General features: G+C 41.0%; 1 protein-coding gene and 1 long non-coding RNA gene across 2 annotated transcripts in view; one reads left to right on the forward strand and one right to left on the reverse strand.

Moving 5' to 3' along the window:
* Positions 1–23,210, forward strand: part of LOC309851212 — a 132,254-nt gene that overhangs the window by 24,787 nt on the left and 84,257 nt on the right. The window lies entirely within an intron of this gene.
* On the reverse strand, positions 11,346–18,845 carry KRT12 (keratin 12). The gene is made up of 8 exons (XM_082706086.1): positions 17,317–18,845; positions 16,858–16,940; positions 15,523–15,679; positions 14,485–14,646; positions 14,253–14,378; positions 13,900–14,120; positions 12,939–13,009; positions 11,346–12,258 (listed from the first exon to the last, which is right to left on the reverse strand). The coding sequence occupies exons 1-8, from the start codon at positions 18,025–18,027 to the stop codon at positions 12,167–12,169; spliced, it is 1,623 nt and encodes a 540-aa protein (XP_082562212.1). The 5' UTR covers positions 18,028–18,845; the 3' UTR covers positions 11,346–12,166.

A 23,210-nucleotide genomic window follows, 5' to 3' on the forward strand; every position in this document is an offset into this window, starting at 1 on the left:
TGCTGACCCTAGACTGACCCTAGACTATTATTAACCTTAATCCAAGAAGCCACAGCCAGTTGCCTAGGTTGGATCCATGTGAGCCTAAAACTCTGCTCTTTCTAGTTTAGATGAGTTGTTAGGGATTCTGGTCACCGAAATTACAGAATTCATCTGCAAAGGATCTAAAGGACGCTTTATCTTTTGAGTTTGATGTCATGGGGAAAGCTACTCTGCCCTTTGACCAAAAGCCCTCAATATTCTGACAGAAATAATACCAGACTAGAAGGATGGACAGAAATGATCAGAATGGAAGCACCTAGGCCACTAACGCATTCACTGTCATGGTGTCAACCAGGACACAATATTCAAGGGACCTTAGATGTTCCCAGATTGCAAATCCTAGCTCTGCCTCTTACTGGGCGTGTGGTAAGTTACTTAACATCTCTGAGCCCTAGTCTCCTCATCTGAAAAATAATACCCAATTCATTAGGTAGAGACTGCACATTTAGATAACACATGCTAAGTGTCTTGCAAATGGTAGTTCCTACACATGTTAGTTCCCTTGCTTCTCTTGTTAATGATATTCAATACCAAGCAGAACTCCCTTACTCAAATACTTCCCATTTCTGCTTGAATAGTTCTAGTGAAGAAAAGCTCATTATCTCATTGGGCCTTTCATTTCTGCTGCTCTAACTACTGAAAACTCTCTCATTATATTGAACTGAAATCTGCCACACAGAATATAGTGTGCTCTCTGCCACATAAAACTTAGCTTTGGAGTCTTTTGGATATTTAAAGAGTGTTACTCTACCCTCCAAAATCATTTCTGTTCTAAGCTAAGGGGTCATCAGTTCATTCATTTGCTCCTTTGAGGACATGTTTGGTTTTGTCTTCCATTATCATCTGGGTTGCCATTGCTTGGATCACTTCTAAATCTGTAGAATTGATTGAACTTTTTTTTCTGTCCCTAAGTGTTAATTCAAGGGATTTTTTTTTTTTTTTAAGGAATCCATGCTTTGTTTTATTACATTGCAATCAGTCTCCAGCATAGTCATATTTCCTGAGATAGAATACAGCACAGAATTTCTTGTTTTCCTCTTAAATAGAGAAATTATTTAAATTGAATAATTAGTCATTAGTAACCTAATACCCTTGCCTTCCCCACCCCCACCCCACCTTGGTTTCAGGATGGCTCAGGTGTCTTGGACACACTTGTAATGGAAACTTGTTTCACTCACATTTTGGGTTCACCCTTTTGGGTGTGAGGCCAAGGCTTGTCACTCAGACATTTCTGATTGTGGTGTTGATTAGCTAGTTGGCTTCTAAGCTATAATCATCTCCCTCCTTCGGTTAAAATCACATTTCTCTATTACAACATGAGCTATTGCAAAATCTCATAATACACATTGGATTTTTATTTCACTCTAAGCAGACTTTCCCCGATAATTCATATTTTTTCTTCTGGGTTGTTGAGCTGTTAGGTGTTACTGTTATAGCACTGCTGAGTAGGACATTCTTCCTAACACAAATTCATCGGTGGGCACTTTGCAATATTGTTTGTTTTGTTTTCCTGTGTCCTCACTTGCTGTAATACAGTGATTAAAATACGCTGTATTACTATTCCCAGATTACAGAATTTTGAGTGACTCATAACTACAGGCGTGCCTGTGTGACAGCATAATTGGTGCCAAAATGAAAAATTCAGTCAATATATGATTTATTTTAAACTGTGCCAAATGATGGGCTTAACAAATAGTTTTCATTGGATTTCAGCCAATCTTTTCCCTTGAATTTTTCAATCATTTTGACAGTGTATAATCTGAATGTGATGTTTCTAAACCATCAACATTTTGGATACATGTACATTCTGCCAGCTGCTGCATTAAGTGCTGGGAATGTATTTCTGGATGGTCTCTAATACATGGCCCTGCCTTTGAAGAGGAATCAGACAACCCATCTATAAACTCATCTATAAATAAAGCTCGCAGCACCATGGTCAACATAGGATTCTCAGAAGAAGGTCACATGGTCTTGTGGGAAAGCATTCTGCGGGAGATGCTTTCTGGTTCTCTTCCTGCCTGCCCATTTCCATTTAATGCCATACACTGAGATTTTTATATCCTCAAACTGCTCAAATGCTTTTCTGGTGTAAAAGTGGCCCTGGTCTTTGTGCCCCGGCCCTATGTGTTCTCTCCCTCCACCAACTTCTGTAGCACCTCATCTGTATTTTCTTTCTGGTCTAGGCAGGTGTCTTTCTCCCTCAAGGTAATGTTATTTGCATATATGCCTATGCTTGGTCCAGTTGCTTCTGTAATGGCCCGTAAATATTTGAGAGAAAAGTTTGTTTGAGATAGAACACCTTGGTTAATGAAGGAGGAACAAGTTCTATTTTGGTCTAGATTGCCTGGAGTATTAAGGTTTCAGTCTCAATTTTTACATGGAAAGCCAAGCTATCTTCCATCAGTTGCTTTAAGAGAATTCAGTTTTGTATCCATAGTGAGTTGAATGCCTGTGTACAAAGCACACTCTACTGATGAATAAAAGGATTCTGGGAATGCTTCATTAGTGAACTTTGATGGATACAGTTTTGTTTTGTTTTGTTTTTTTCTTATGAAGACTTCATAGAGACTATGGTACTGTATTTGGGGAAAACAACTCCTGGGACTCATATATATGGGAAAAGTCCTCAGGTTAATTTCCTTAAAAAAAAAAAAGCATCATTAATGTAAAGACTGCCTATTGAAACTGAAGATCACTTTCTACCGAGTCATCAGATACTGTCTGTTGAGCAATATGATTTATATCAATATGCCTTGTGAAATTACCAAGTGAGAATTTGTGTATTTTAGATTAAAAAAAGTTATGACTCTGCAAAGTGACAAGTATCCTTTAGGTTTTTCTGAGAATATCAGTTGAATTCACCAAATTTCTCAGTAAATGCAAACAACTTCTTCATGGTGTTTTAGTCCCCAACAGTCTAATTTTTTTTATTAGGATTTAAGGAGATTAAAGTAAGTGGATTTCCTTTCCATGTGACTCATATATTTTTTAAAAAATAAAGTAACTAGGGTGCCTGAGTGGCTCAGTGGGTTAAGCCTCTGCCTTCGGCTCAAGTCATGAGCCCACAGTCCTGGAATCGAGCCCCGCATCAATCTCTCTACTTAGCAGGGAGTCTACTTCCTCTACTCTCTCTCTCTGCCTGTCTCTCTGCCTGCCTGTGATCTCTGTCTGTCAAATAAATAAATAAAATCTTAAAAAAAATAAAGTAACCAAAATAAATAGATTCAAATTAAATATATTCAAAGCATCCTCTTTATTTCTTTATTTAAGTATAATTAATATATGGTGTTCTACTAGTCTCAGGTATATGGCATAATGATTCTGAAGTTCTCTGTACATTTCTCAGTGCTCATCAAGGTAATCCCCTATATCTGTTTCTCCTGTCTACCTCCCCTCTGGCAACCACTAGATTGTTCTCTGTATTTGAGTCTGTTTTTTTGTCTCTTTTTTTGTTTGTTTACTTGTTTGTTTCTTAAACTCCCCATATGAGTGAAATCATCTGATGTTTGTCTTTCTCTTACTGACTTACTTCATTTAGCATTATGCCCTCTAGGTCCATGTTAGAAGGGATGTTAGAAATTGCAAGATTTTATTCTTTTTGTTGTTGTTGTTGCTGAGTAATATTCCATTGTAGATATATACTGCATCTTCTTTATCCATTCATATATCGATGAACACTTGGGTTGCTTCCATATCTTGGTTATTGTAAATAATCCTGCAAAGCATCCTCCTAATCCCTGCTATATGGTGGATACTGCTTAGCTGCTGTGCATTGAGAAATTTGGGTTTGTTTATTCAGTCTTACCAAAGATAAGTGGTGGAAAATTTGAGTTAAATAAATTTTAGAATTAATAGATAAATAGAGAAGAGTCTGTTGAATATTTTAAGAAAATAATAGAAGAAATAGATCAATACTTTTCAGTGCCTCTTCTGTGGAAGTCCTGTGCTAAGCCCTGGGGATGCCACAGTAGTGTTGTTCCACTTTTATTCAGTGAATACTCTAGCACTTGCACACAATTCCATGTACACATATTCAACAGATACTGACTTTCCCCCCCTACACAATGGGCTAGATTGCTGTTTTATATACTGAGCTGGACCCCAGGGCAACTGTAGAAGGCAGAGCAGTAGGGAGCTTAGAGATCTTACAGTGGGAGAAGCAGGCATTAATTCAGTAGTCATGCACATTAAGTATATGAGAAGACTACAGTGTACTATGAGTGTATATAGTAGGAGAGTCGATGTGGTTATCACGGGGCGGGGAGGGGAGAGGAAGGGGTAGAGACTTTCCGACTTTTCAGGGGAGATGACATCTAAATTCAAACCTGGCAAGGTGAGTGGCAGTTAGCCAGGCCAAAATGGAGAGGAAGCACGTTCTAGGCAGAGAGGGGAAGGCCAGTGGGAAGGAGCGGGCTGTAGAAAAGCTGAACTCGGCTAGTAGGGGGAGGTGAAAGCATCGGGAGGCACACAGTCTGAGAGACGGGAAAGGGGGCCAGGCCAGACCTTGCTAGATTTTGGTCTTTATTCCAAGGACCAGGAAGCCTTTGAAGGGTTTTAAGCAATAGGGTGACAGGGTCAGTTTTGTCTTTCCAAAACAATCTCTCCCTGACTGTGGCAGGAGGAACAGAAGTAAGGCAGGTGCACATGGAAGCTGTGTGGTTTTCAGGCGAGGGGTGATGAGCAGTGGCCTGGACCCGGCTGGTGGTGGTAGGGACGGAAGAAAGTAACTGGATCACAGATACTTAGGAGGCAGAATGCCAGATGTGTCCACGATGTGCTTAGAATATTTGTTGAATGAATAAATAATTGGATGGACTCAGGAGACACAGAGCTTGACCTAGTTAAGAAGTTACAATGGGAGGATTTTTAGACCAATATTGGTGGAACAACGTCTCTTGGCTTGTTTAGCCAAAGTACAATTTGACTGAAATGTATAAACTGGTTAAAATAACCCTTATTTCATGATTTTTCTGACTAAACCAAACATAAATGACCTATAAACATTGTAAACATCTAAGTAAGTTACGATGATATAAGGTATTTGGATGTATTTTTATATAGCGAGTGTTTTGTGGCGCATGGCATGCATTTTTGGGATGTGGTTTTATACGATTAGGTTTTCTGAATGCCAGTACTTTGGAAAATGCAGCTCAACAGTCTCCCTCTGGAGAAATCAGGAAAGAATTGTGTAACCTGCTGCTTTAGCTTTTTATCTGGGCAAATGCAATGTTATATTGTCCTTGAACTCCCCAGAAATGATCTCCTCTGTCATGCAGCCCTTCACTGTGTACCCTGGAGGTGACAGATGATGATGATAACGATGACTAAAATGTTCAGCGAGCTCTCCTCCCTGCTGGGACCTACCTTCCCCTCGAGCGATTCTCATCTTCCCACTGGTTAGCATTCAGTTCTTGCTCCTTCCAGCTCTGCAAGCTGTGGAAACAGCTTCCAGAGTCACGTAGGGGAAGCTACTACTGAAGGCTCCACTGGGGAGCCCAGTCAGATTCTCCCACCCTCCTCACCCCTTGGACCCCTGCTCCTTAACTCCCAACCTCTGATTAATGAGACAGAGAGAGTGGACGTCATTGTTCTGCTTTCTCTATAGAGCAGGGAGGGTGAATTCTGTGTTAGTCCGGATCTAGTTCTGCAGTGTTGGTTCCCGGATTCTCTCTTGATTAGATGGTGATTGTGTATGTTTGTTTTTTTAAAAAACAATGATGAAAGTTTACCTTATTATTTATCAACCTACTCAGTTACTTATCAGATAAGATAGGGAAGTTTAACATTACTCTGTCATTCCAGAATCAGCACATGAGGTTGTGTATAATGGGTGTCCAGTGAAAACATCTTAAAGTACCTTGAAAGTACTTTACTATAATGAAAAATGTGTTAAAATACAATTAAATATTTAAGAATATTGTAATTTAAAAATATGCCCCAATGTGACTCTTGATCTCTGGGTTGTAAATTCAAGCTTCACGTTTTGGATGTAGAGATTACTAAAAAGATAAAAAATTTTTAAAAAATACCCTGTTTAACAGTGTGACTCGCCCCCTTTAAAAACTTATAAAACTTCCGAAAATGAATGAAAAGGTGCCCTATCTTCCAAAAGGAACTGACTAAGCCTCCTCACGCTTCTGTTAAATAATCACATTTACTGTGTATGGAGCAATGCCACTTCTGCCAATTAAAAATGATGGCAACTTGCCTTATTCTATTTGCATTAATGTGACCAAGGAGAATAAGGTATGAAACTTTATCACGTATTTACCTTTAGTTCATAAAAGCTGGTTATTTTCAATAGAATATATTAAGACTTACATATAGTTGGTGCTAGATAAATATTGGTTGAATGAATGAATATACAAATAAAAATATGTGATCCCCCACATGTATACTTAAATATACTAACTGATCATTGTTTAAAAAATTAAAAATTATACTTCAACTGGTTAAAAAAGTTGTATTTGCAGCTCTGTTCATTTGAAAATTGAAATCAGAGCCTTAATGATTAAAAAAAAATCCCATGGTATTTGCAAATAAATGAAATATCCCTAAATGGATACACTTTTCTTTTCTTTTTTTTTTTTATTAATTTTAGATTTTTAAAAACAATTTGTCAGAGAGAGAGAGCAAGAGAGAGCGAGCACAGGCAGACAGAGTGGCAGGCAAAGGCAGAGGGAGAAGCAGGCTCCCTGCCGAACAAGGAGCCCGATGTGGGACTCAATCCCAGGACGCTGGGATCATGACTGAGCTGAAGGCAGCGGCTTAACCAACTGAGCCACCCAGGCATCCCTGGATACACTTTTCTTAGCAGAAACTTCATGTGTATATAACTTTAGGAGGTGCATTCCAAGCTGACAACTAAAATGCACATATTCTGACCAGCCAAGTTCAGCCAGGAAGTGGCATGGGATGAAGAGGATATATTCAATTAGGACACTGATATTTTTTAGTTTGATTTTGAGGTTATGATACTAATATTAAATGAAATTTAAATCTTAGGTCCAGCTCCAAGTCTTAAGAAACATTTACTAGCTCATAAAAAGTCATTTTTTTCAGGTATGTGAATAAAATTTTCAATTGATGTTTGAGTATGTTTTTAGAAGCTTGAGTAGTCCACATTGTTTGTCTGGTTCTCTAGATTCTGAATAGTTTCTGCCTTTCTTTTTTCTTTTTAGAATTTATTTATTTATTTGACAGAAAGAGATCACAAGAGGCAGAGAGAGAGAAATAGGGAGAGAGGAGGAAGCAAGCTCCCCGCCGAGCAGAGAGCCCGATATGGGACTCGATCCCAGGACCCTGAGATCATGACCTGAGCCAAAGACAGAGGCTTAACCTACAGAGTCACCCAGGTGCTCCTACCTTTCTTTTTTATGTGTTAAGACAACTTGCCTCCTTCCTGGTGGACTTTCTGGTGGAAACTAAAGCTACTCACTTGTTATTTAAGTAAGAACATTTTAATTTACTAAGTTGATGCTTGTAAAAGTTTACTTTTTCTTTCTTTACCTCTCTCTTTCTAAAAATTTTATTATTATTTTTTAAAGATTTTATTTATTTGACACAGAGAGAGAGAGTGCACAAGCAGCAGGAGCTGCAGAGACAGGGAGAGGGAGAATCAGGTTTCCCACTGAGTGGGGAGCCTGACCATAGGGCTTGATCCCACGACCCTGAGATCATGATCTGAGCCAAAGGCAGATGCTTAACTGACTGAGCTACCCAGGCACCCTGCCTCTCTCTCTCTTTTTAAGATTTTATTTATTTATTTGACAGACAGAGGTCACAAGTAAGCAGAGAAACCTGAGAGAGAGGGGGAAGAGTAGGTGGTGGGGGGGAAGCAGGCTCCCTGCTGAGCAGAGAGTCTGATGTGGGGCTCCATCCCAGACCCCTGAGATCATGACCTGAGCTGAAGGCAGAGGCTTAACCCACTGAGCCACCCAGGTGCCCTCTCTCTCTCTTTTTTTTTTTAAGTGTACTTCCTAGGGGCACCTGGGTGGCTCACTTGGTTGAGCATCCAACTCTTGATTTTTGACTCAGGTCAAGATCTCAGGGTTGTGAGACTTAAGACTGTGTTGGGCTCTGTGCTGACTGTGGAGCCTGCTTGAGATTCTCTCTCTCTCTCCTCTCCCTCTGCCTCTCCTACACCCTCTCTCCATCTCTTTAAAAAAATACATAAAAAGAAACTTTCTAGTATCAACATACATACCTCAAGTATGAATGGCTTGAAAAGTGGCTTGAAAAGCAGGGTTAATGTTTTAAATGTTCAGTTCCTGAGATTCCAGTAGGTGGCACTCTTGCAAAGCCTCAAGAAGTGACTGCTTTGGCAATCTAGGGTTGTTTTCTAGATTGGTCCCTTCCTACTGTGAACTACTTGGAAACCCCTTTATTCTGGATAACTAAAATTTATGGTTTCCCTGATTATTAGAGTTATATGTGCTCTTTGTTAAGGATTTTAGGAAATGTACATGAGAAAAAGTAAATTAGTCTTCCAAGTCCTCGGTAATTTCCAGGAGGTAATGACTGTACCAACTTAGTATATACAATATTTCCCACACTTTTCTGTGGCCTCTACATACAACAAATGCATATAAAAAGCAAACATTTTAGTTTGTAAAGGTTTAGATTTTAAAATAATCATGAATTGCGTGTTTTTTGTTGTCTCATTCTGTACTTAGAATTTCTCTTATAAGTTATTTTCTTTAAAGATAGGCTTCTTTTTCTGCAATTCATTAATTCCTGAGTCCAAAGGACCTTTTATGTCTCTGTTGAAGTAGGGCTTGTGATCTAGTGAATGAGGGCTGTAATTTCATGATAAGGATACAACGCTAAATGCATTTCTTAGCAGTGAGAATAGGGCAGAGTGAACTTAAATAGTAAACCTAATGTCTCCTTTCTCAGCTGAAGACTATAGGATATTCTGAGATATTACTAGAAAAGCACTGTAATTTTGGGTTTGATGGTTATGAGATCCTAGCCATTGGAGCTTAAGGGAAATTTTGTGATATCACTGATTTTTTTCAGGTAGTTCCCCCTCCCCCCAACATTATATAACTTTAAGGCCAGCTAACTTCCTCTGGAGTGAGCAATCCAAGAGACCAAGCCAGAATTGAAGTGCCTTTTTTTTTTTTTTTTAAGATTTTCTTAATTTATTTGACACAGAGAGAGAGAGAGAGCACATGCAAGACAGCATAAGCAGGGGGAGCAGCTGGCAGGCAGAGGGAAAACCAGGCTCCTTGATGAGCAAGGAGCCCAGTGCAGGACCTGATCTCATGACCCTGAGATCATGACCTGAGCTGAAATCAAGAGTCAGACGCTCAATCTACTGAGTCACCCAGGCACCCCAGAATTGAAATGCTTTATTGACCTAACTTTGAAAATCACACACGGTCACTTCTTCAGTAGATCTACTCTATTCATTGTGGGAGGGAACTCTACATAGGGCATGAGTACCAGGAGGTAGGGATCCCTAGGGCCATCTTGGATGCTACTACAAGAAGTTATCAATGCATAGACGGTTGCTTTGTTTTTTTACTGAGGTATACAGTGTAATGAATCAATATTTGTGTATATTGTGAAATGATCACCACAATAAGGCTATAGGCGTTTATTTTAGAATGACGGGGTTAGTTAAGGTCACCTAGGGAATGTGTATATGGAGAGAGGATAAGTGGGAAGATTGGGCCAACATTCAGAGCTCATAAATATAAATCTGAGAAAACGTGACAAGTGAGGTATTATCTTGGGTATCCCAGTGAAAAAATGCTCCCAAAAGAAATGAATGCTGAGAAACTAAGTAGTTAAGAACCAATAAACTGGGTTTATCCTTGTGCAAAACCCCTTTCTCTTTTGAGTCTCATACAATTCAGATGTAGTTATAAGGAAGACAGATGTAATTTGAAACAGTAACTGTTCGCAGCCACTTTTGAGTGCCAGAAAAGGGACATTCTTTTTTACTTGGGGTGGGGGTGTGGACTTTATTCAGGAAAAGACCTTGATAATCTCTTCGGGTCTAAAAAGTAAGGTTCTCCTATGACATGTTCTAGAAGGGGAGAGCTAGGCAGAGAGTTGAACTGCTGTGCGTAATACAGGGAAATAAACGGAGCACTGGAAACCACTAGCAAATATTAAAAGGAAGTGTGATTTCAGAAAGCTGCATGCTGAAGCAAGTCAGCTAAAATGGCATAATAAACTTCCGTGGGTTTTTGCACTCAGCGAGGGAATTCCTCCAGGCTTGCATGACTCCTCCCTCTCCTTTCTGCTTCCTTTGACACTCCTTGCTCTTCAGTTCCCCTGGTTTCTGCATCCCATTTTTGTTCCATACCCTAAGTAATAATAGAGTGCAAATACTGAGTACTTGTTAGGTGCCAGAGACTGCTCCTAGTGCATTATGTACGTTACCTCATTTAATCTCCACAAAACCCGCCCACTTCAAAGATCAGGAAACTGAGGCCCACAGAAATCAGGTTACTTGCTATGAAGTGGCAGAGCCAGGATCTGAACCCAGTCTGGCTTTAGAGCCCAGGCTCTTAATCATTAAATCCTGTTCTCATTTTTCCTTTTAGGGTTTTGAATTTGCCAATCCAGATTGAACCCCCATCTACTCAGGCTTAGACTTTGGCCACCTTCTGCCACAACCCAGGACATGACATCTGTTATTGACTTGTGGGTCCAATCTACCCCAACAGAAACCCACTCACCAGTGCCAGAAGGGAGAAAGGACATCAAAGTCATGTTTGTTTATAACCTTGTGTTTTTTCACATATGTTCCTCTCTTCCCTTTCCCCTTCTCTGCCTGGTTGGTTTCTTTTAAAAAAATTAATTAATTAATTAACTTGAGACAGAGAGAGAGAGAGAGCGCACGCGCCCATGAGTGTGGGGGCAAGGGTAGAAGGAGAAGGAAAAAGAGAATCTCAAGTAGATTCTGCTCTGCAGAGCCCGACTCAGGGCTCAATCCCAGGACCCTGATGAGATCACAACCTGAGTCAAAATCAAAGGTTGGACGGCCAGCCTACTGAGCCACCCAGGAGCCCCTGCCTGGTTGATGGTTGAATGAAGCAATTAGTTGCCTCCTGACAAATTGTTCACTTCTTCCTCCATGTGTCCCCTGAACTTCTGTGTGCCCTATCTCTCTGTATTCCTGGTAGATGGCTATCTCTACCCTCTCTGTATTCCTGGTAGATGGCTATCTCTACCCTGTGAGCTCCTCCAGGCAGGGACCCAATCTTACTCATCTTTGAGTCTCCAGTCTTCCACACTGTGGGGTTCTTTAAGTGTATCTTGACTGAATGAAAGAAGGTCTTAGAAAATGAACAGGACAACTGTTATCCCCTAGTGGACAATGTAATTTTGCTGTAACCTTGATGGGCTGATGTAAAAAGGACATAAGTTTTTTTTTTTTAAGGGTTTTTTTGTTTGTTTGTTTGTTTGTTTGTTTTGTTTTGTTTTGTTTTTTGGTGTTATTTGACAGAGAGAGAGACAGCAAGAGAAGGAACACAAGCAGGGGAGGTGGGAGAAGGAGAAGCAGGCTTCCCACTGAGCAGGGAGCCTGCTGTGGGGCTCAATACCAGGACCCCGTGATCATGACCTGAGCCAAAGGTAGACACTTAATGACTGAGCCACCCAGGCACCCCAAGGACAGAACTTCTAAAAGAATCTTCTTAACTTAATCTCCAGCCTCGACATCTTCATCTCAGTGTTTATCTACATTGCTATTAGTATTTTACAAACCTCTGTCTATGCTCTTGACATTATTGTTGGAATCAAGAAGGTACATATTTCACATTATTGCCATCTATCTTTTATTGAACTCTATTAAAACAATACTACTTGATCAAAATCCTGTGATTAAAACATGTTCCAGGTCACCAAGAGAAAAGTTTATTAGAAGACCACACTGGATCCAGAAAGATGTGAGGTGATTTGGGTTTGTTATAAAGACCGATATGGCCACTGTGACTTGTAATTAAAGAGCAAAAGGGACTCAAAGTGAATAGAGAATCCAAGAAAAATGAAACAGACTAAAATATGATTGAACTAATATAGTATCTTACTCTGAAAGGAACAATTTCTACTTGTAAATTTCCTGTTCCTAAGAAACCAAACATGGGGCAGATCTTGTGAAATTTTACATTAGTTCTTCTTGAACCTGAGATGAGACCACTTCACCGTTCACCACTTCCTGCACAATTGTCTTGATTTTCCGGGATTTAGTTTGGTCTAAAGATAAAAATGAAATAAAGGGGAAGAGTTACTGTTTCACATATTCATCCAAAGTTGATTGTTGAGGTACTGGCAGATAGAATCCATCTAATTTAAACTTTCTTTTCTTTCTTTCTTTTTTTTTTTTTTTTAAGATTTTATTATTTATTTGACAGAGATCACAAGTAGGCAGAGAGGCAGAGAGAGAGGAAGGAAAGCAGGCTTCCTGCCAAGCAGAGAGCCCGATGTGGGGCTCCCAGGATCCAGGACCCTGGGATCAGGACCTGAGCCGAAGACAGAGGCTTTAACCCACTAAGCCACCCAGGTGCCCCTAATTTAAACTTTCAAAAGTGACTCTTTCATTCTAAAGTAATGCATTTTATTTAGTGCAAATGAAATATATTCAGTATCTTATGCAGAAATGAAAATATATATATATTTTTTAATTTAAAAAGTGGTTATGATGCTTATAACACTTCTTCATAGAGTAGAGTGTTTTCCTTCTGGGTTTGCCAGAAGTTTTACTACATTACAGTCTACTCATTTTTCTGCAGGAATGCATAAATATTTTTTCTTGGCTCAGAATGCAAATATACCTTAAATTATTAATAACACTGCAATATTTAAGAGATCTTCTTTTAGTTATTTATAAGTGTGATTCTGACTTACTGTAAGTGATTCTTAGGGAATCTACATACCTTTAGAGGAACCGATCGATTGTGTTTGAGGTTTGGACTCTGTTACATATAAAGTTTCATCGAAACCGTCACTGTAAAGAAAACAAGGGAGGTTATACCACATGATGCTTTCTGGGAGGAGGAGAAATAGTTTGCTATGGCTAACAGGATACATAAAACTATCACTAAATAGAGAAGGTATTCTATATTTCTTGATGAACAAAGAATAAATAATGCACCCTGAGAGTAATCAGTGCAGTGGACCTTTGTTTTCAAATCTTGCCTAAAACAGGCTCCCTAAGTGAAGCAAACTGGCAATTAAGGGAAGGTCTGATCTCAGAACTTAGATTTCCTGACTTATAGCCCTGGGCTCCTCCCCTACTCCAGGCTGCTGCTGCTTTGGGAACTTACTTTTTTATTATTATTATTATTTTAAGATTTTATTTATTTATTTGACAGACAGAGATCACAAGTAGGCAGAGAGGCAGCCAGAGAGAGAGGAGAAAGCAGGCTCCCTGCTGAGCAGAGAGCCCGATGTGGGGCTCGATCCCAGGACTCTGAGATCATGACCTGAGCCAAAGGCGGAGGCTTTAACCCACTGAGCCACCCAAGCGCCCCTGCTTTGGGAACTTTCATTGCAGGAGGCTGTGAAGTGATTTGGGTGGCTATTGTTTGATGTGTCATTCTTAGCATTGAGACATTGATCTCAGAACCCTAATGGGGGACTTCTCTAGTGCTCATTAGTGGTTCGCCTCTGTTTGTGGTGCCATTATCCCAGCATTTTATGAATGATCAAGTAAGATAATGGGTGACAGCACTTTGCAAAGTATAGAACTTGAATAAATCTAAGGCATGTTGTTAGGAGATGGGGTATTTTCCATCAGCAAAAGAACCCTTACTTCTTTTGCCCCAAGTGCACCAGGTGACCACAGTTGGTCAGCCACTGAAGTTATTTTCAACCTATTTGAACCTGTCTATTCACCGTTGGGCCTCCCCGTCCAGGAGGCGGCGGTAGGTCTCTATCTCCAGCTCCAGGCGGGCTTTGGCGTCCAGCAGCCGCTGGTGGTCGGCGTTCTGGTGCTCGGTGTCCGCGCGCACCTGGAGCAGCTGCTCCTCCAGACTGCTGATGAGCTGCTGCACCTGGGACAGCTGGCCGCAGTAGTCGCCCTCCACTTCGGCCAGTGAGACCTCCAGGGATTTCTTCTGCACGTGGGAGGCAAATGGCAGAACAACGGAGGGGACTGTTAAGAGGAAGGCCCCTGGCCAATGGCCTTACCAGCGTGGATGCCTGTTTTCTTCGGAAGTTGAAATGATGCTGTTGTGTGCGCCCCCTACCGTGGCCAGCTGGGACTGGAGCTCTATCTCCAGGTTTTGCACTGCGCGCCTCAGGTCGGTGACCTCGCTCTTGCTGGACTGAAGCTGCTCCGTGTTGGTGCTGATCTCCTTCCTGAGCTCCCCACTCTGCCGCGGCAAAGAGGGGCAAAGGGATGTGAGCGCGCGCTCCTCCCGTGGGTCCTTTCTGCAACTGTGGCAACGCCTTTTTTGTTTGTTTGTTTGTTTGTGGTACCTTTTCAATGAACCAGGCCTCTGCGTCCTTACGATTCTGCTCAGCGATGGTTTCGTACTGCTCCCTCATGTTGTTGAGGAGCCTGGTGAGGTCCACCGCCGGAGCAGCGTCCATTTCCACGCTGATCTCCCCTGGGCCGCCTGCCCGGAAGCTTTGGAGCTCCTGGGGACAGCGAATGAAAGAGAGGGGCGCAGAGACCCATTATAGCCTTCGTGGGTCTCTTCCAACAGAAAAGAAATGAAACGTTATATTTTATGACCACGTTGGTGACTGACACAATGCATTAAAAAAATGCATTTGTAACCTACAAATTCATAATTTTTCTTTTAATTTCAAAGAACTTACACATTGTCTTGAGTCCCTAAACTTACCATGGGCCCTAGGGGCTGTGCCTATCATGGCAAATGGGTGGGTTGGCCCTGCTTCTTGGGGGGTCGGGGGCCTTTACACAGAAGGCAAAGCCTGGTGGAAAAGATGCAGTGGGGTTTTAACCACAGCTGCCAACTTGGGGCTGCGGCCGTGTCAAGGCTTGCACACTGTTTGTACCATAGTCGTAGATTTCCAATAGAAAGTTCTGTAGAAGCCCATTGCCAGGGTCTTGATTAATGTCTGTTCATACGCCAGGCTTTGCTATACTGTGTGGCCTGCCAGAGTTCATTGTGTGTTTTACGCAGGGCATAACCAGTTTCTCAAACGTGTATAACATTATGTATTACTGACAGGCTTCTGTTTTTGAACTTTAAAAATACTATGTGTTTAGAAATCACTGAATTTGGACAATTGAAATTCTGGTTGTCCCTTATCTAACGATGAAAACGACAAAATCAGAAAGCACCTCTAATCTGTTAAACTTCAGTGGGAACCTCCCTCAATCCCGCCACCACCACACACACACACACACCCAGAAATTCAAAACACATGGCCAATTTAACAGGGGTGTCATGTGTCCTCCATTATCTGTTCTAACTCTAGACTTGTGAATTTGAAATTGTAATTTTTGGATTTGGGAGGGAAAAAGCAGCTTAGAAATCTGCCTACCTCCTCATGGTTCTTTTTCAGGTAGGCCAATTCTTCTGTTAGGTTCTCGATCTGCATCTCCAGGTCAGCTCTGGCCAGGGTCAGCTCGTCCAGGACCCTGCGCAGGCCGTTGATATCGGCCTCCACACTCTGATGCAGGGCCAGCTCGTTCTCATACCTGAAAACCAAGCGCACAGACAGTTTTTGGAGTAAACGTACCCATTTGAATCAGTCCCCTGCCATCATCTTCAGGGTTGCTTTGTGTCCTGGGTGATTAGGTAGAAGTGGCAGCATTGTAATGTATGATGCTCTGTTTCCTTTTTAACATTTTTCTTTCCTTTTTTCCATAATAGTTTACTGCTCAGCTGGAGAGAAGTGAAAAAGTTGTGAGATGAGACTTCTCTCCCATCAATGAGCCTCAGTAGCCCTGCATCCCAGGGGAGCAGTTTCCCCTTTGGCTGGCTGCCCTGGCTGTAAAGAGTTAAGAGCCACTCTCCAGGTGGAGTTTCTGATGAAATCCTAAAAGCAGTTGAAAATAAATAATTTTTTTGCTTAGCTTTTATTCATGATTTAATTTAAGATTTGATACTTCTCTAATAGCTTTTATCAAGATTTTATAGGCTGAGGATCATCACCAGTACAACATCCTGCATGGAGGTTTTGTGCAGCAAAATGAGCGTTAGTATTTCTACCTTTTTTTTTTTTTTAAGATTTTATTTATTTATTTAACAGACAGAGATCACAGGTAGGCAGAGAGGCAGGCAGAGAGAGAGAGGGAAGCAGGCTCCCCGCTGAGCAGAGAGCCCGATGCGGGGTTCGATCCCAGCACCTTGGGATCATGACCTGAGCAGAAGGCAGAGGCTTTAACTCACTGAGCCACCCGGGCGCCCTTTGTGTTTCTATCTTAATGTGTGGGAGGATGGAATATGGGAGAGGAGGAAGGAATATAAAAATAGATGTGTGGTTAATATTTTAGTGGTGTGTGTCATCAGGAAAAAGATAATTTCACTTCTAGGTAAAAACATTATTAATTCATTTTGATATATGGAAGATTGTGGTTTAGAACATTGGTGTAAATATCATGTTATATTATGACCCAAAAGCAAATTATAAGCATGGTGGTGATCCTAGTCCTAAGTGTAAGTAGCTTATAATTAAGGACCTGTAATGTGAACTATGTTTGAATCTGCTTTCTTCCTAGAATGCCCAATGTAAATTTACCAAAACAACAAATGTGTGGAGCCTACGTACTGCAGAGGGTTTAAAATATTTGCCATCAACAAAGGCAGGAAAATGGGGAATAAGAAAAAAATGATGAGACACATCAATTATGATTCGTTTTTCTTTTCGACTCACTTCATTCTGAAGTCTTCTGCAGCCAGTCTTGCATTGTCGATCTGCAGGATGAGCTGGGCATTTCCAATGCTGGCAGAAATGATCTGGCAAATAGGGGGAAACATACAAAATGAGCTTGTAAGATATCAGTATTATACAAGTGCACCTGAGAAGAAATTTTTAGGTGATGTTAACATGCTATTTTATTAAGAATTTAAGGCAGTTTAACTTTTTATAAGAAAACATTTACAGTATTTTATTTAAAAATTGAGAAGCATTTTTTGCAGAAAGATAGTGGAAATACAGTCACTTTATGATAAGTCATAAAAATGAAACTAAGTATCTTGAGATGAGAAATTGTTCCAGATAAAGCCAAATTGAAAAATACTGTAAGTTTTAGATGGTTTATCAGTGTAAAATATTATAATAGCAAAAAAGAAAAAAAAATTCCCAAAGCCCCTGCAGAAACCACATCATTACCTCATTCCTGAGGTCTTCGATCAATGGATAATATTTACTGTAATCATTCTGTGACCCGGAGTCTCCAGTCCCAGATCCTCGTGTTTCATACCATTCTCGAATTTTGTTTTCTAGCTCAGTATTAGCCGCTTCTAGAGCTCGAACCTTATCCAGATAGGAAGCCAATCTGTCATTAAGATTTTGCATGGTTTCCTTTTCTGATCCGGAAAGAAGGCCTCCATCATTGCCAGAGAGAATACCTACAGCACCGCTACCTCCTGGGCTTCCGCCAAATCCAATTCCCAGGCCACCAAAGCCACCTCCCAGACCTCCAAAGCCACCTCCCAAGCCTCCAAAGCCACCTCCCAGGGCTCCAGAGCCACCTCCCAATGTCCCCCCATAAGCAGTGCCCAGACCTCCTGCAAGGGAAGTTCCAGAGCCACCACCAAAGCCAGAGCTAGAACCAAATATGGAAGCAGCAGAAAAGCCTCCCCCACAGCTGTCACCAAAGCCAAAGGTGCTCCCCCCATAGCTACTGCCAACAAGGGAAGCAGATGTGCCCCTGGCTCTGCCTGATGTCCCACTCTGGGAAGACAGCCGCCGGGGCAGCCCAGAGGTGCGCACTGAGAGAGACATCGTGTTGCTTGAGAGATCCACAGCCCAGAGAAGGGGGCCACAACCTGAGAGGCAGCAGTGTCCGCAAGGGAGAAAGGTTGCCCTTTTATAGGTCATGAAATGGGTGTTGCAGTTGAAAAGTTCACTCTCTCCACTCAAAACATCATGCCCCCCCCCATTTTTTGACCAGCTCAACCAGTAAATGATTTATGCATACTGAAAACTCATTAGTATAGAAATAATTGAATAATTGTGCCCATTACATATTTGTTATATGAAAAAGAAATCTGGGTGGAGTAGATATAGGTTGTCACAAGAAATTTTCTTTTCCAGCTTATTCCATTGCATGTATTCTCTGCATTGTCCAGTGTTTTATGCACTGTGGGAAAGCAGTGAGTGATTGTTAAATGGGTAAATTAATCGTACGTCGTCCTCAGCCTTGAGCTTCTTAAAGATCTTCACTCATATTTCCTACTTTTTCCTTTAGAAAACTGAATGTAAACCATCCGACCATGATCTAGTCTTTATTCCAGTGGAATATGGCTTCAGAAGCAGTTATAAAAGGCACTGGTGGAAGGTTGGGGCGTAATTGCGTTTTCCAGGGGGCGTCTGGGTGGCTCGGTCAGTAGGTAGATCGTCTGTCTTTGGCTCAGGTCATGATCTCAGGGTCCTGGGATTGAGCCCTGCCTTGGGCTCCCTGCTCAGCGGGGAGCCTGCTTCTCCCTCTTCTGCTCACCCTGCTTGTGCGTGCACGTGCTCTGTCAAATAAATAAGTAAAATCTTTGAAATAAAAAAAATACATTTTCCAGATTTATAGAGGAGTTTGAGCTCTCAAGGATTTTAAAATCTTGGATTAGGATTAGGATGTTACATAGTTTCTTTTTTTCTGATTCAGAAAGAGGACCCCTTAAACATTGAAAAATGCTGTTTTTGAGTAGAATATCATGTAGAGTAGAATATTGAGTAGAATATTATTATATATTATATTATATTATATTATATTATTCAGCTCTTCCTCTACATGAGAATTACCTTCTTAGTAAACTCTGTGAAATCAGGAGTCTGATTATTCACTGCTCAACCCCCAGCATTGCTAATATATAAAAATGCAATTGATTTTTTTGTATATTAAAATTCCATTACTGCTCTCACTCTCAACCCCTGTCTCCTACTCTAATATCCAGATATTCTCTGCCTTGACTCTAGCGTCCCAGAAAGTGAGGCCGGTACTTTAAGCCTGTGAACAGTCTTGAGCTGGTGCTAGCAGTGCCCCGCGGTGATGTGGGGGCAAGTGCAGAGGACTTGTACCCAAAGCCCGTGTTGGGCCTCTAGGGAATACGCAGTGTCAATTCTGGCAAGCAGAAGAACTGTGTGACCCTATCTATCTATCTATTTATTTTTCCAGGGACAGGAATGATGAACCCCAAGTGAAATCCAATTCCAGCTTCCTTCTACCTTACTGTAGAAGGGACACACATGAAGGAACATATTTTCCCCCAGCCTATACACATCACAAGGAGCAAGCCAATGGGATTTCTTTTTTTTTTTTAATTTTTAAAAAATATTTTATTATTTTTTTGACAGACAGAGATCACGAATGAGCAAGAGGCAGGCAGAGAGAGAGGAGGAAGCAGGCTCTCCGCTGAGCAGAGAGCCTGATGTGGGGCTGGATCCCAGGACCCTCAGACCAGGACCGGGGCTGAAGGCGGAGGCTTTAACCCACTGAGCCACCCAGGTGCCCCGCCAATGGGATTTCTAAGTAAAGGGATCTTAAGCAAGACATTTACAGAAACTATGAATTCTCACTCACAATAGATATAAAAAGGATGCAGCAATCAAACGCAGACTCAGCTTGATGAGAGACGCCGTAATCCATTTGTTTCATTTCTCGAGAAGATGGAAATATGTTAAGTGGAAATGCCAGGGACCTCAGCCTCATATGGAAATTTTTAGCAAGGATTCCTTTAATGTATATTACAAGCGTTTTGTTTGAGCTTGTCCTTGTTCTAATTGCTGATAGTGATAGTGTGCTTACCATGTTGTGGACACCGGGTTAGGTAAACAGCAGACATTATCTTTAACCTTTGTGGCCACTTCTTAAGTAGGATACTTTGCTCCCATTTTTCCAAATAAGCAATCTGAGGGTGACGATGTTAAATGACTTATTTAAAACCACACATCCAGGAGGTGGCGAAGATAGGATACAGTTTGCAGTGCCTTTTATAGACAACACAACCCTGCTTCTTGCAGTGAAAACAGAAAAGAGTAGAACATCACTCTGACCCCTCAGTCTTGAGACTGGATTTTGCCCTGTACATCAACCAGGAGCTTAGCTTGTCTCCTTGAATTGCTTTTCTCCTTGAATTGTGTTTCTCAGTGTTCAGGCTGAGACCCAAAGAATGACACCACCCATGAAATCCTACAAATACACGGGCAAATGTAGTTTTAGTTGTACTTTTTACATGTAACCACATTGTCAGAGATCATGTAAAGTACTAGTTCAGCTTGTACTTCCTACGGTCATTAATTAGTTATAAGCAGGATTTCCCCCCTTCCCCTGTCTTCAAGGATAATTCCATTATTATTGCCATAGAAATGAAACAGGCTATTACTTGCTTACAGACTTGAGATGTGCCCAATCCAAGCTTGTAGCTTAGTGTCATCACATAGTATGGGAATATGATTAACTTGAATTCTTGAACTTGGAACTGATTGTGTGCTGAAATATATATACTTTCCACCTCTGATGACTATGTGTACATTTTAAATAATTTTGCTCAGTATCTATACATTATGTTTATGTATTATTCCTTCAAGTTTCTATACATATTATTTATCATCCTAGACTGTAAGTTTCTCAGGTAGGGACTATGTTAATTTTTTTTTTATCCTGAATCTTAGCCTAGTGTTCAGCTGAGCTTCATCCTTGTATTTCTGGAGTTATTTCACTTGAAAGAACTTCATCCTTAATAAGTTTGAATGTGTCATTTAAAATTCATTTCATTTGAGAGTGACTTTGCTCTACTTTGCTGGTATGCTTTGAGTAAGATTTATTCTGAATCCGATTATGAATGGACCGCAACTTCAGAAGTTGAAAAGAGAGATGTTTCTTCTTCAGTGGCTGTTTTTTGGGAAGGGAGGGCTAAGTTAAGTAGTAAAGCCTGTATTTTAGAGTTTTTAGAAGTGAAAATAATTTTATCTGACAGCTATAAAAATATAGGAGGGTGGGAATATAGAAAACAGATACAATCTGGTGGTAAAGTGATTATGTAAGTCTAGGCACAGAGGAAAATGAGAAAGGGGGAACTGCTCAAGAGTCATGACTTCTCTCTCTGTAGAGTTTAGAGAATACTCAAGATAGAGACAGTTATTTATGTGGTATTTGTAAATCTTTTGATTTATTAAGTAAAACATATGCCCATCTTCTCATGTCACATTGGTTAGTTTCCTGCTCTTTGAGGACAGGATTTTCCACCCGAGTTCTTTCCATTAAAGCAGACCTTCCACTTCCTGAAATTTACTGATCACTGGGTCCCTAACACCTTTCACTTTTGCTTTCAATAACATTTGAAGATCCTGTGAGTAAAAGAATATTGGGCTACTGACGTTTTATGCTGTGCTTTTGAAATGAGGAGGAAAAAAGACTCTGGTGGTCATGCTTGAGGGTGAGTTCTGGACTCCAGAGCTCAGTGTTCTCAAAGGCAGGGAGGGTTGCCTCTGGTGAGAGAGGGGAAGAAATCTTGGAATCTTCCCTTTCCTGGGAAGGTGAATCTTAGAAGTGAGTCTAGGGGAGAAAACAAATGTTTGAAGGGAGATTAAAATCACTAGCCTATGCTTTAAGTTGGAATTGTTATTTGAGACTGCCATCATCTTCGTGAGGATGAGAGCAGAGGGTGTCCACTGGTCAAGTTTTGATTTTGTATCATTCCATGGCATTCCTTTTAGATATTACAAGGCTCTGTGTAGCTGTAATTAATCAAGGCCAGAGAAAGTGGTTCTCTCCAACCTAGTGTCACCTCTAGGGTTTCTCTCTGAGTTTGATGGGTCCACTTATGCACTGATGATTTTGTATAAGGTCATGAAATTTATTGATAATGATTCTATGTGTGATAACAAGACCTATATTTAAGGACTACGAATCTGGGGCACCTAGGTGGCTCAGTGTGTTGGGCCTCTGCCTTCGGCTCAGGTCATGGTCTCAGGGTCCTGGGATGGAGCCCCACATTGGGCTCTCTGCTCAGTGGGGATCCTGCTTCCCCCCCCACTCTCTGCCTGCCTCTCTGCCTACTTGTGATCTCTGTCAAATAAATAAATTGAAAAAAAAAAGGACTATGAATTTGTATACCTGTCAGAAATAGGATCATGCTGTTCTGTTTCCTAGCTCATATAAGAAGTATAGATGCAGAGATAACACTTTACTTTCACACAGTCACTCCTGGTAGAACCGGTGATAGAACCGTACATACGGCCTCATCTACTTTCTTTGAAAGATTACTTGGAAGAAACTTTGAAAGTTTACTTGGAAGAAACTAGAGATCGACTAAAAGGCAAGGATTAGTTTTCATTTTTTATGATAGGAAATTCAGTTAAAAATAATCTGCTTTTGGGGGTTCCTGGGTGGCTCAGTGGGTTAAAGCCTCTGCCTTCAGCTCAGGTCATGATCCCAGGGTCCTGGGATGGAGCCCTCTGATCAGCAGGGAGCCTGCTTCCCTCTCTCCATTTGCCTGCCTCTCTGCCTACTTGTGCCTACTTGTGATCTCTCTTTCTGTCAAATAAATAAATAAAATCTTTAAAAAAATCTGCTTTTGAACAAAGTGTCATTATTGTCTATGGCAAAAGGCAATAATTATCATATTGATGATGGCCATGCCTAGTGAATTTCAAATCTACTTCCTACAGGTTTTTTTTTTTTTTTTTTTTTTTTTTTTTTTACTAATTAGACCCAGTCTCTGGCATTTGCATGTTGGGGTTATAGACTGTTCAGCACTGTATTTTGGTAGGAGAAAAAGAATTCACTTCTAAAAGTTCTTAACATCTTTAAAAGCAGTTTACTAACCAAAGTGACTTGGAAAGAAATTAAGAGAAAAACAAGAGTGAACCTCTTTACTTTGAAAAGCAAAGGGGGTGCCGGGGTGGCTCAGTGGATTAAAGCCTCTGCCTTCAGCTCAGGTCATGATCCTGGGGTCCTGGGATCAAGTCCCGCATCAGGCTCTCTGCTCAGCAGGGAGCCTGCTTCCCTCCCTCTCTCTGCCTGCCTCTCTGCCTACTGGTGATCTCTCTGTGTATGTCAAATAAGTAAA

The sequence above is a fragment of the Mustela nivalis genome, assembly GCF_964662115.1.
Source record: "Mustela nivalis genome assembly, chromosome: 17".
Taxonomy (NCBI): Eukaryota; Metazoa; Chordata; class Mammalia; order Carnivora; family Mustelidae; genus Mustela; species Mustela nivalis.

What these genes read in the sequence shown, in the direction of transcription:
- KRT12 (XM_082706086.1), bottom strand. Translation starts at nt 18,027, where the DNA reads ATGACCTATAAAAGGGCAACCTTTCTCCCTTGCGGACACTGCTGCCTC. An exon ending in AGGCCTGGTTCATTGAAAAG is followed by an intron (nt 14,379 to 14,484) that starts GTACCACAAACA and finishes TTGCCGCGGCAG; the next exon opens with AGTGGGGAGCTCAGGAAGGA. An exon ending in TCCAGTCCCAGCTGGCCACG is followed by an intron (nt 14,121 to 14,252) that starts GTAGGGGGCGCA and finishes TCCCACGTGCAG; the next exon opens with AAGAAATCCCTGGAGGTCTC.